This window comes from Pararge aegeria, chromosome 3, assembly GCF_905163445.1.
Source record: "Pararge aegeria chromosome 3, ilParAegt1.1, whole genome shotgun sequence".
NCBI lineage: Eukaryota > Metazoa > Arthropoda > Insecta > Lepidoptera > Nymphalidae > Pararge > Pararge aegeria.
The window spans coordinates 220,008-231,983 of record NC_053182.1 but is presented as its reverse complement, the minus strand read 5'-3'; the positions used below and the strand labels follow the sequence as shown (position 1 = coordinate 231,983).

At 46.8% G+C, this 11,976-nt stretch overlaps 2 protein-coding genes across 2 annotated transcripts; both read left to right on the top strand.

The window, feature by feature from the left end:
* Nucleotides 1–6,037: 6,037 nt before the first annotated feature.
* On the top strand, nt 6,038–7,692 carry LOC120636930 (tyrosine-protein kinase receptor Tie-1-like; the record flags this gene model as incomplete). Its single annotated transcript, XM_039908501.1, has 3 exons — nt 6,038–6,286; nt 6,338–6,780; nt 7,479–7,692. Coding segments are annotated over 3 exons (906 nt in total), but the record flags the coding sequence as incomplete, so codon positions are not given.
* Nucleotides 7,693–8,359: 667 nt separating this feature from the next.
* On the top strand, nt 8,360–11,637 carry LOC120637441 (signal transducing adapter molecule 1). The gene is made up of 2 exons (XM_039909286.1): nt 8,360–8,733; nt 10,509–11,637. The coding sequence occupies exons 1-2, from the start codon at nt 8,691–8,693 to the stop codon at nt 11,519–11,521; spliced, it is 1,056 nt and encodes a 351-aa protein (XP_039765220.1). The 5' UTR covers nt 8,360–8,690; the 3' UTR covers nt 11,522–11,637.
* Nucleotides 11,638–11,976: the final 339 nt, after the last annotated feature.

Here is an 11,976-nt window from a genome sequence, read left to right as displayed (position 1 = left end):
GAGTACTTATAAGCTGTAAGATCCATCAGGCTGTGACATAAGCTTGACGAATCTAGCACCGCGAACAAAAACATACATTTAGAATAAATTAAAAAAACAAATACCTAAATGTTGACAATATATACTATAGAACAAAACTAGCTAAATGAACACAAAAAAGAGTAAAGGAAAAAAATAAATAATAATAACTAAGTTTAAACAGTACCACAGTATTGCGATAGGAAGTGGTCCTTTGGTTTTTTTTTTTTAAATAGGAAGACTATCCCCTATTATGTCTATGTCAAGCACTTTATTAATGCTGTTATTCAAAGTTAACAACCTATTAATAGGGATTCTGACAGAAACTAAATGTTTTAGGACACACGCCTCTAAGTGCATATATTACGGGATATATGCACTTAGTGGCTAATGTTAATATTAACATGATGATTAGTGTAGGTGTACTTTATAGGAAATATACACGGAATACCATCTAGATACTTTCGTCACTGTTTCATTTACTTAAAAAATTATGTTGATTATTGACTTACATACTCAAAACGTTTGTATCCTCCTAAAGGGCATCTATCCTTTTAAAAAATATATGTCTGGGGCACATACATCACGTGAGGCGGCTTCTATCCCATTATTAATTATATTTTGAAGTCAAAATATATAATTTATTTAACGACTTGTCTACTAAAAGGTAGGAGTTTAAAAACATAATCCCTATAGGTATTTATGTTATATATTTTATTTGTATTTATATACACATATTATAGTTATAATTATATATACAAATAACACAATAAATGAAACATAATAATAATATCAATAATAAGTTACAATAACAATAAAAACCAAATGACCAAACTAATAAGAAAATACTATGACAAAAACAAAAAAAAAACATATACATATAACTGCGACAATATAAAGATACTAAGTATACATAAAAAAAAAAAGTACATATATATATTGACATGAAAACATGAAACTTATGCTGAGTAAATGCACGGTAATAAAAATTAACTCTGGTCAAGACTTATCTGTAAAATTTTGTATAAAATAGAATTTAAAAATCAATGTAAATTTTATATATTTGGAATGAGAAATAAATGGCTTTTTTATTTATTTTATTTATTTAATATATATATATATATATATATAAAAATCTTATTTATTTCTTATTTATTGCACCACCTACCTCTTTTCTATGTTTTTTCCTTTTACGCCATTGGTTGCCTGGAAGAAACCGCTATGTAGCGATAAGACCACCAAATTGTACTCTCTATATATGTATTTATATCTTTGTAACTACTTTTTTTTTCTTTGGTGTACAATAAAAGTGTATTCATTCATCCACTCATCCCTATACATAGTATTCAGTAGGTACTCTATGTTATCCGAGCAGGGAGACCTTCACCGTGTTGGCGCGTAACGAGTCCGCCGACGACGCGGACGCTATAGCGCAGTTGCGGACACGCGTCAAGGCGTTGCCCGTGCAGATCGAGAGCGTGGACACGGACTTCGAGCTACGCAGCAGGATTGCAGACCTTCAGCGAAGAAGCCAGGCCTTCCTCTTCGTGGACGACGACATCTGGGTCGGCGACGCGCGCGTGGTGCGCGTGCAGCCGCCGCCCTGCGCCGCGGGCGCCGCGCACGCCGCGTGCTCCGCCGCCCTGCTGCCGCGCGTGGCCGTGCGCGTGGGCACGGGCGCCTTCATGCACACGCACGCGCCCGCCGTGGCCGCGGCCGCGCGCCTGCCGCTCGGCGCCGAAGACCTGCGCGCCGTGCTGGCGGACGAGCAGGCCGGCGGCAACCTCACGGCGGCGGCGTGCCGCTGGGTGCGCGACCACGCGCGCGCCGTGGCCGCGCTGTACGACGTGCGCCGCCCGGCGCTCTACACCGTGCGGGTGCTGCCGTGCGCCGGCGAGCCCGAGCTGCCCGCGCTGCGCGCCGCGGCCGACCTCGTGTCGCGCGAGTTGTGGAACCGCACATACTTCACCGTGGCCTACGCGTTCGCGAGCGTCAACTGCTCCAGCGAGGACGCGCTGCGCCGCGCCGTGGCCGCCGCGGCCGGCGCGCCGCGCACGTGCGCCGTGCTGGCGTGGAGCGAGGCCGAGGGCGCGCGCGCGGCCGGCGAGCAGGCGCGGCGCGCCGGCCTGCCGCTGCTGCTGCTGGGCGCCGCGCCGCCGGGCGCCGGGCTGCGCGCGCCGGGCGGGCGGCTGGCGGCGCTGGCGCGCGCCTACGCGCACCTGCTGGCGCAGTGCGGCTGGGCGCGCGTGGGCGTGCTGTCGGACGGCTCGGCGCCGGCGCGCGCGCTGGCCGCCGCGCTGCCGGGCGCGCTGCTGCGGCGCGAGCTGCGCGTGGGCGCGGCGGCGGCGGAGGCGCGCGCGCTGGAGGAGGTGCGGCGCTCGGACGCGCGCGTGCTGCTGCTGGGCGCGCACTGGCGCACGGCGGCGCGCGTGCTGTGCGCGGCGGCGGCGCGCGGGCTGGGCGCGGGGCGCGTGTGGCTGGTGCGCGAGGCGCGCGCGCCGCGGCCGGCGTGCTGGGCCGGGCTGCGAGTGCTGTCGCTGGGCGGCGCGTGGCGCGGCGGCGGCGCGCCGGCGGGCGGCTCGGCGGCGGCGCGCGCGCTGCTGGGCGGCGCCGGCGGCTCGCTGGGCCCGGCGCACGGCGCGGCGCTGGCGGACGCGCTCACGCAGTTCACGCTGGGCTTCGACGCCTTCCTGTCGGACAACCCCTCGCAAACGATCGACTTCCGAGAGAGCGGAGCGTGAGTTACCTCGTTTCATTCGTTCTACCTGCACACAGCATTCGGTCCGTCGGCTTCGCTCGACGTTTGAGATTACAAAACCCACCAAACCGATTGTTGGTGGTATTTTGAACCCACATTCAAAATACCACCATCAAAATAAAAGGCTTCCGTTTAATTTTTATTTTATTTTCTAGCTTTTAAATTGTTATAATTTGTTGATTAGATAAAGCATAGGTTTAAAATAAATAAGCACCCTTTGTAGCAACTGGAAGGACCTACCCTCTGTAACACAGGATTTCCATCCGCAGAGGTTAGGGCATTCATGTAATTATTGTATCCATTATTTTTAGCCTAAATAAATGATAATTGAAGTTATACTTCTTTTGGCGCGATGGAACAAAATTATGCGAGTGAATTTTTACGATGCGCGCGCACACCGACACCTGAATTCTACATCGTTAAGTTAGTTCTAGGTGTCTGTTGGGTCTAGGTGTTGGTAGGCTAATTTATATAGTATATAATGATGATAGAGACGTAAATATTGTGTGGCTTGAGTTCCCGAACTCATTGAAGAATGGTCAAAAAATTCGAAGACAAGTCGCTGGACATGTAGCTGCGCATCAAATTAGTAAAACAGCAGTGCCTATCACGAGAAGATCCTCGACTATTTCTCTAAATAACAGTAAAACGATTAATGTTAAACGTTCGCATTTACCTTTAGTTTGTGCCTGTGCAACAACTGTTCATACGTCGCAAGGGGGAACATACCCTGAAATTGTATATGAATATGATAAAAAACATGCCTTAGCAAAGTTTACGCGCTCAGTCCATGACTTAATTGATTCAGTTATACAAATATCACAGATTTTGATGTTAAATGAAAATTGGCTGGATGACGATGAATCAGTTGGTATACCACATTTTAATTGCATAATTCTATATAAACGACCAAATCATCGAGCTATTTATTACAATGCAAACGATACTACAAGTATTATTACTCCTTGCATTAATAATAATAATAATAATAATATTATTATTATTATTAATGCAAGACAACTATACTCTCTTTATTAAGACAACTAAGGTCCACCTTTGTTAGTAATACATCTTAAACGACTATTTTAATATTAATTAATTATATTAGATTAAAGAATAAATTCAATATAATTTGCTTCACCGTACAAGCACCGACATGAAGTGTTGCAAGATAGGTGTAATATGACAGTCAGACAGTCCGAATTTGTAAGTTTATAAAAGTCGTCAGTAGGTGAATTTTGTGTAGCGGAGTGTATAATAGAAGATGGTCACAAAATTGTTTCAAATGCAATTTATATTTCTACATATGATTTTAGGTGGAGACTTTAATATAAACTTTAGTTCAAAGACTTCTGAGCCCCTGATTAAATTCTTAATGACAATTTAAATCTATTAATTAATAATGACTCTCCAGTTTCAACAACACGGCATGGCACCACTATCGATGGTGTATTTACAAGATACTTATCTACAGTTTCAACGAGACCTTTTTTTATCATATTTTAGCTACCACAAACCTCTTGTTACTCACGTGCGTATTCAGTCAGAAGAAAGAAGAAGAAGAAGAAATACTTTATTGCACACAAACATCAGAATATACATAAAATATAGAATAAATAACAACAAGAATTGTAGGCATGAAAAGGCGGCCTTATTGCTGCAAGCAATCTCTTACAGGCAACCTCTGGCAGAAGGAAAAGCTGCAACAGAGCGGGATAGTGCAATTATACTACATATAATATACATATATATTCGGCAATAAATAGACATACATATAAAATAAATAAATATATAAATACATATGTATATATAAATATAATATAAATACATATATAATTAAATAATGAAAAAAGAAAAATACAAATAATACACATTAATTACGATATTTGTTCAAATTACTTCAGTCAAGACAGATAGTAGTCTTTAAGACGACATTTAAATATGGGAAGGGATTGACTTTTACGGATGTCAGCAGGCAAATTATTCCAAAAGTGGAAGAGTTACCGAAGAACTTGGTTTTGCAAAATGGGAGTACCAGACGGTTATCGTGCCGAGATCGGAGGTCAGTATGTGAAGCAGAATCGGAAATATAGCGAAAACGGTATTGAAGGTACGAGGGTGTAACTGGATTATTTAGATTATTTAGATTTGGTAGGCGCTCGAGTTTGTTCAGCAGTTCTTCGGTAAGATCAGGATAGCATGAGTCAGCGTAGTCAAGTAAAGGAAGAAGAAGAGATTGTGCGAGAGAAATTTTCGTTTTAACTGCGAATATAAAATAGTTTATTTAAAATATTTATTTATATATTTGATTCATTCATTGCCTTAATGATTAATGATTGTATATTTTTACTGTGTTGTCGTATTTTTACGTTAATAAAACCTTTTTTATTTAAATGAAATCGTTTTGATTAATTTTAATATTTATTGTTAATTACACACACTCTTTTTTGTTATTATTATTAAAAAGAAAGTCGGTAACATCTTCGTTGGTCTCTGATAGGTGAAGAAGATCCACTTTAGTGACGCCTTGTACTACATCATCACATCGACAGAATACGTCCACTACTGGGCAGAAACTTGTTGTTCCTTTTCGGCGTTTCCCAGCTCCTGGACTGACCGCCTCATTTCGGGTACACCGAGGCTGCGTCAGGAGTCCGTGGTCGTAATTTCAGCACTTTCAGACCCCAACAACTTTCGGGTCTTCTAGCTATGTGTCGGTACCTATTAGTCATCTACGATTCTCCTGTTTCTGATTCGATCACGGATATCGTTTCGTGCTGTAGTCAGCACTGGCGACACGCGCTCTTTTCGCAATAAACACATTCAAGTAAAGTTTTAACATTTACCAAAATCTATTACAGATTGTTGGCGAAATATCTCGACGACGTAAACGTCACAGGTATCTCGGGAAGTCTGGAGAGCGACAACGGTACTTTAAAACATCCCGTGTTTTACGTCGAGGACTGGTCCGGCGAGCGCGCCCGCGTGGTGGCCGTGTGGCGCCTGGAGGCCGGCGGCGTGCGGCCCGTGTGGCCCGCGCGCGCCGTCTGCGCCGCGCCCGGCGTGCGCGACCGGCCCGCGTGCCTCACGGTCGCCACGGGCGACGCGTTCGCGCCGCGCTGCCAGGACGCGCCCGCGCTGGGCGGCGCCGCCTTCCTGCTGCTGGCGGCGCTGGCGCTGCTGCTGGCGCGGCGGCGGCGGCGCGCGGCGCTGCGGCGGCGCGAGCGGCGGCGGCGCGCGCGCCTGCAGCTGCACCTGCGCGCCTTCCTGGTGGACCGCGCCGCCGTCAAGCTGCTGCACGAGATCGGCTGCGGCAGCTTCGGCCGCGTGCACTTCGCCGAGCTGCGGCGCGGCGGCGCCACGCTGCCCGTGGCGGCCAAGGAGCCGCGCGCGGGCGCCGCGCCGGCCGAGCAGGGCGACTTCCTGCGCGAGGCGTGCGTGCTGGCGCCGTTGGCGCACGCGCACGTGGTGCGCCTGGTGGGCGTGTGCGTGGGCGCCGGCCCGCCCATGGTGCTGCTGGAGCACGCGCTGCACCTGGACCTGCGGCGCTACCTGGCGGAGCGGCGGCGGCGCGCGGCGGCGGGCGCGTGCGCCGAGCTGGCGCCGCGCGCGCTCACGCGCCTGGCGCGCGAGGCGGCGGGCGCGCTGCAGTACCTGGCGGCGCGGCGCCTGCTGCACCGCGACGTGCGCGCCGCCAACTGCCTGGTGGACGAGCGGCGCGCGCTCAAGCTGGCCGACTTCGGCCTGGCGCGCGAGCTGGACGCGGCCGAGCCCGAGTACGCCAGCACGCGGCGCGGCCTGTTCCCCGTGCTGTGGATGGCGCCCGAGAGCCTGGCGCTGGGCGTGTTCTCGCTCGCCAGCGACGTGTGGGCGCTGGGCGTGCTGCTGCTGGAGGTGGCCACGCTGGGCGAGCGGCCCTTCGGCAGCTGGGCGCCGGCGCGCGTGCTGCGCTACGTCACGGCGGGTGGCCACGCGCCCTTGCCGCCCGACCTGAGCGCGCACACGTAACTAGCCATGCACCCCCTCCGAGGGTCTTTTTACGCGCGCGTTTAACTAGACGCGCGCTATCACACGCACGCGGACCAGATCAAAGAGCGGGAAATAAACCCCATGACAGGATAAAAACGATAAATAATGGATGAATGAATGAATAAGTACACTTTTATTGTGAACACACAGAGAAAATTTACAGATATACAAATACAACAGCACAATAAGGTAGAACGTGCATATTGGCCGCCTTATCGCTAAATAGCGATCTCTTCTAGGCAACCAAAGGCATACAAGAAAATGATATACGAAATTAGTACTACATACATTAGTGAAATATAAGGATTTTAAACTAAATTAACATAAAATAAACATAAAACATAGTACATACTAAACATAACATATTAAAGATATGTACAAAAATATAAAATATATTCCATACATATATACAAACATATAAACATACAAATGCTCTACTATAAATACATAATTAAAAAATAAATTAAAAAATAAAATAAAAGAACCCTCAAAAATATGTAGAATACGAAATAAACAAAATAGAATACAGTGAATGCCCGGCCGATACAGACAAATAGATAAATATTTATCGCATTCCCAAAACACCGAACCGATTGTACTTGTTTGACTTTTTATAAATCGATGCCGAGCAGCCACGACTTACAGACTGCAGCTCCCGATTGCGCGTCCGCAGGCGCGAGTTGCTGCTGGCGTGCTGGCAACGCGCGCCCGAGCGCCGGCCCAGCGCGGCCTGCGTGTGTAGCCTGCTGGCCGCCAACCCCGAGGCCGTGCGCGCGACGTTCCTGCCGCCGCCGCCGCCGCCGCCGCTGCCGCATCCGCCGCCGCTGCCGCATCCGCCGCTGCCGCCGCCTCCGCTGCCGCCGCCGCCGCCGCCGTCGAGTCCGTAGCTCCCGCGAGCTTACAATAATTATTACTAAGTATAGATATAGGTTTGTTTCCAATAAATGAATGATTAACCAGTTTCATGCTTTCCTTGGTTGTCGCGGAAATATTACCTATCGCCATTTCGCGTATGCGACATCGTGTCTTCTCGCGAACTGTTTTTAGAACTTCAGAGAAACGATTCCGACCAATCCAAAATACTTCCGTCGTTTTGGCGTAACGTTATCAACCGTTCATACATCGCACGCATCGGATTCTCTTAAATAGGATATTTTTCACAAGACCTTCGCTGCTTAGCAAAATCAGACTTGGAGAAATCTTGGAACACAGTGTGGGTTAAATCACAATCGGTTAAAGGCCAACAATATGCAGCATCAATCCAACCTAAGATCCTCCGACAGCCTTTAGTCATAAAAAATCGGTTCGGTGGGTCGCATCATCTACTATCAAAAGTCCAAGACAGCATATACCTATTTTTTAAGGTCGACTTATACGCGGACCGACAGTACGTCGCGAGGGACCACTAGTACTTAATATTCATTGTTCTTACTCCACAGTATTGCCAATCAGTTTACGCGTCAAGTTAAAATAAACGGACTTTATTATCCAAGATTTTACGATTTGTAGCATTTTTGACATTGGCACTGACAGATGACGAACATTTCTAAAAAAGTATCGAAACCTAAATCGAAAGAACAAAATAGTAGTAGTTCAGTCTGTAAAAATTATAAAATTTATTATAATTTTTATATCGTTAAAGGTTTATCTGCACTTTGTTGTATTGAAAATCTTTTTTCAGTGGTTGTATTTATAATTTCAAAATGGTTTACGCAGATGATAAGAAAAAAACAAAGTGAAAAGATAACGATTTAAACAAAGAAATACATTTGTCTAAGTGATTATAAGAGTGTTTATTTATTAGTGCTATAATTTGATTAGTTGGTGATCGATAGGTTCACTAACTGTGTGTATTGCGTCAAGCGGTACTCGTGCAGAGGCGACGATGGGCATCTTCGGGACTTCTTCCCCGTTCGACCAGGATGTCGGTACGTTGTCTCCCTGACGAGTGAGCTGCGCTGGCCGCCGCCAGGTGTAACGTTGACAGTTGCCTTCTCCTCATACACAGCAGTACAAGTGTATGAGTCATTTCTGTTGTAATACAAGTTTTGAGAATCATTTTCTATACCAACTAGTTCCTGATTTTTCTCTAAAGATAGGGACTTATTAACTAAATATCTATTGAGAGTATTGACTTGCATGTAAATAATTTTTTTAGTGGACACCTATAATTTATGGGCCCTTTATTAAAAGGAGCTCTGTTCATTTCAAAACAGAAGACAGGTGATTGCAAACATCTGCATCTCCTATCGTTTTTATCACTATTATTGGTACCAATATTGTTTAGGCTACATAGTTATTTTCAATTTGAATTATATTATTTAAAGATGGTCCAATTAATACCCGACACAAGCTCAGGTTCTTGTAACAACTGTTGCCCTTCAGTCTAAAAAGTGTGACACCCTTACACCCATTCACCATTACATGTTTACATACTGAAGAAATTAATATCCAATAATTTTTTTACAATAAAAATGGTTTAAAGATACAAATTTTTATCAGGATCTTAATTTAGTTAATGTTTTTTAAACTCTCCTTGTGGTGTAAATGATTTTATAAGCGGAGTTTAGAGCTTATAGACCTGAGCCAATCCTATTCAAATTCTGTCTAAATGACCAAAATGGTTTGGCTTAAAGGTGTATGTCAGTTATAACAAAACTTACTCTCTTGATAACGTCTTTATAGTATTTTTTTATGATCTGCCACTGAAATGTTGCAGATTTGCACCACCTATGTTATAAAGTGTTTATAAGGATAATTTTCATTCCATTACTTACTTACCCACAAATACTGAGTAGACAAACTCAATATTCATACTCTTTTGTTGCATGATTTCTCTACATTAATTTTCTGAAAAAAAATTTGTTTATGCTGTTCTTGTTCTCTTAATCATAAAAAGAAGATAATTAATATTAACTTATAATATTAATTCTCTTCTTTTTAATGGATAGGACCAACTCGGAGGTTTAAAGAATCGGTTTCTGCTTCTATCACTAACAACGAATAGTAACCGTTAAATTAAGACAACATTGTTTCTTCTTCTTAGTTTTATTTTCTATTTTGCACGACTCATGATGCGAAGCATCAGAGAGTGCTTTACGATCGAAAAATTTTTTTCGCCTCATTTCGGCGGCTATTTTTATTATTATAGCCTTGTTAGTTCACGGAATCAAGATATTTTGCATACTATTGTCGAGATAATTTAAAGGAGATTAATTCCATACTTTTAAAAAATTGATTTACTGCAATAGAATTGGAAAAAAACACCAAAATAGGTCAAAAAATTTTCCTGTCCGTCATGTGTGAAACCCGAAAACACTCTTGTGAAAAATTCCATTAATTGAGTTAAATTTTTTTTTTAAAAATTCTAATCGACGATTGTAGGTCACTGAATGCGAATGATTAATTAATTCAGTGTAGTTTAATTGCAATTAATAAAAATCAGCTGTACTATGTACAGGCGCCCCTGGTGGAATAAAATGTACATAATATCTATAGATATAGATATATCACCATCAATGTAAATTTTACATGGATATATACAGATATACAGTTTTTTTTTTTTTTTTTTATGAGTCGTGCACTTTTGGATTTTTTAGTATTAAAATACAAAATTCATATATATGCATGTATACAACTGACTGATGTATATGACTGAATTTTTTTACGCATAAAAATTTTCTGAGCGAAACGACCGTCGCAGAGCGTGCGACCAGCGAGAACAACACCAGCGAGGAGTGGGGCCTGATCCTCGAGATCTGCGACCGCGCGGGCGCCAGCGCGGCGGCCGCGCGCGACTGTCTGCGCGCCGTGCTGCGGCGCCTGGCGCACGCCGACCCGCACGTGCAGGTGCACGCCGCCACGCTGCTGGACGCGTGCGTGGCCAACTGCGGCCGCGCCTTCCACCTGGAGCTGGCCTCGCGCGACTTCGAGGCCGAGTTCCGGCGCCTGCTGGCGCGCGCGCAGCCGCCCGTGCAGGCGCGGCTGCGCGCGCTGCTGCGCAAGTGGGCGGCCGAGTTCCGCGACGACCCGCAGCTCGACCTCATCGTGGCGCTCAGCGCCAAGCTGGCCGAGCCCGAGCCCGAGCTGCCGGAGCGCGAGCAGCTGGCGCGCGCCATCGCGCTCTCGCTGCGCGACGCGCCCGCGCCGCTCTACCCGCGCGTGGACGCGCCCGCGCCCGCGCCCGCCCCCGCCCCGGCGCCCGCGCCCGCGCCCGCGCCCGCCCGCCCCGTGCGCGCGCTCTACGACTTCGAGGCGGCCGAGGACAACGAGCTGACGTTCGCGGCCGGCGAGATCGTGCACGTGACGGAGTGCAGCGACCCCAACTGGTGGAAGGGGCACACGGAGCGCGGCGAGGGGCTGTTCCCCGCCAACTTCGTGACGGCGCAGCTGAGCGAGCCGGCGCCGGAGCCGCCGGCCGCGCCCGAGGCGCCGCGCGAGGCGTGCATCGACGAGGCGGCCGTGGACGCGGCGCTGAGCGCGCTGCACGAGGCGGACCCGGCGGGCCGCGACGCGCCGGCGCTGGCGGCGCTGGAGGCGCGCGCGGCGGCGGCCGGGCCGCTGGTGGACGCGGCGCTGGAGCGCGCGGACCGGCGCCACGCGCGCCTCACGCAGCTGAGCGCGGCGCTGGTGGACGCGCTCAACCTGTACCACGACCTCATGCGCGAGCCGCGCGCCTTCCCCGCGCCCTTCGCGCCCGGCGCGCTGCGCCCGTGAGTGCGGCGCGAGCTGTGTGACTTCGACTCGTAATGCTTCATTTGTCCGGTCACATTGTTGTTTCGTTTTTTAATCATCTTCGAAGAAATAAAAAGAGATTTCTAAATTTGTCTGCATACATTGTCTCACTATACATATTTATAAATACGGTGTGTAACGATGTTACGAAATACTTTTGTTTGTTGTTTATTGTTTATGAATGGCTACATGCACATACATATGAGACGTGACGCCCCGCCGGGGCATTGCGATAAAATTTGTCGAAATTATTTTTATTTTTTACTTAATTTAAATTTTTTATCCAAATAAAAATTTATTATTACGATTGATTTAAATATTAAAATATATCAACTTAGAACTAAGGAAAAAATAGAAAAATAAAATATTAGGATTTGTCAACTTAAACATAAGAATAATTTCGATTAACAATAATTATAGAATTAGAATTTAATGTC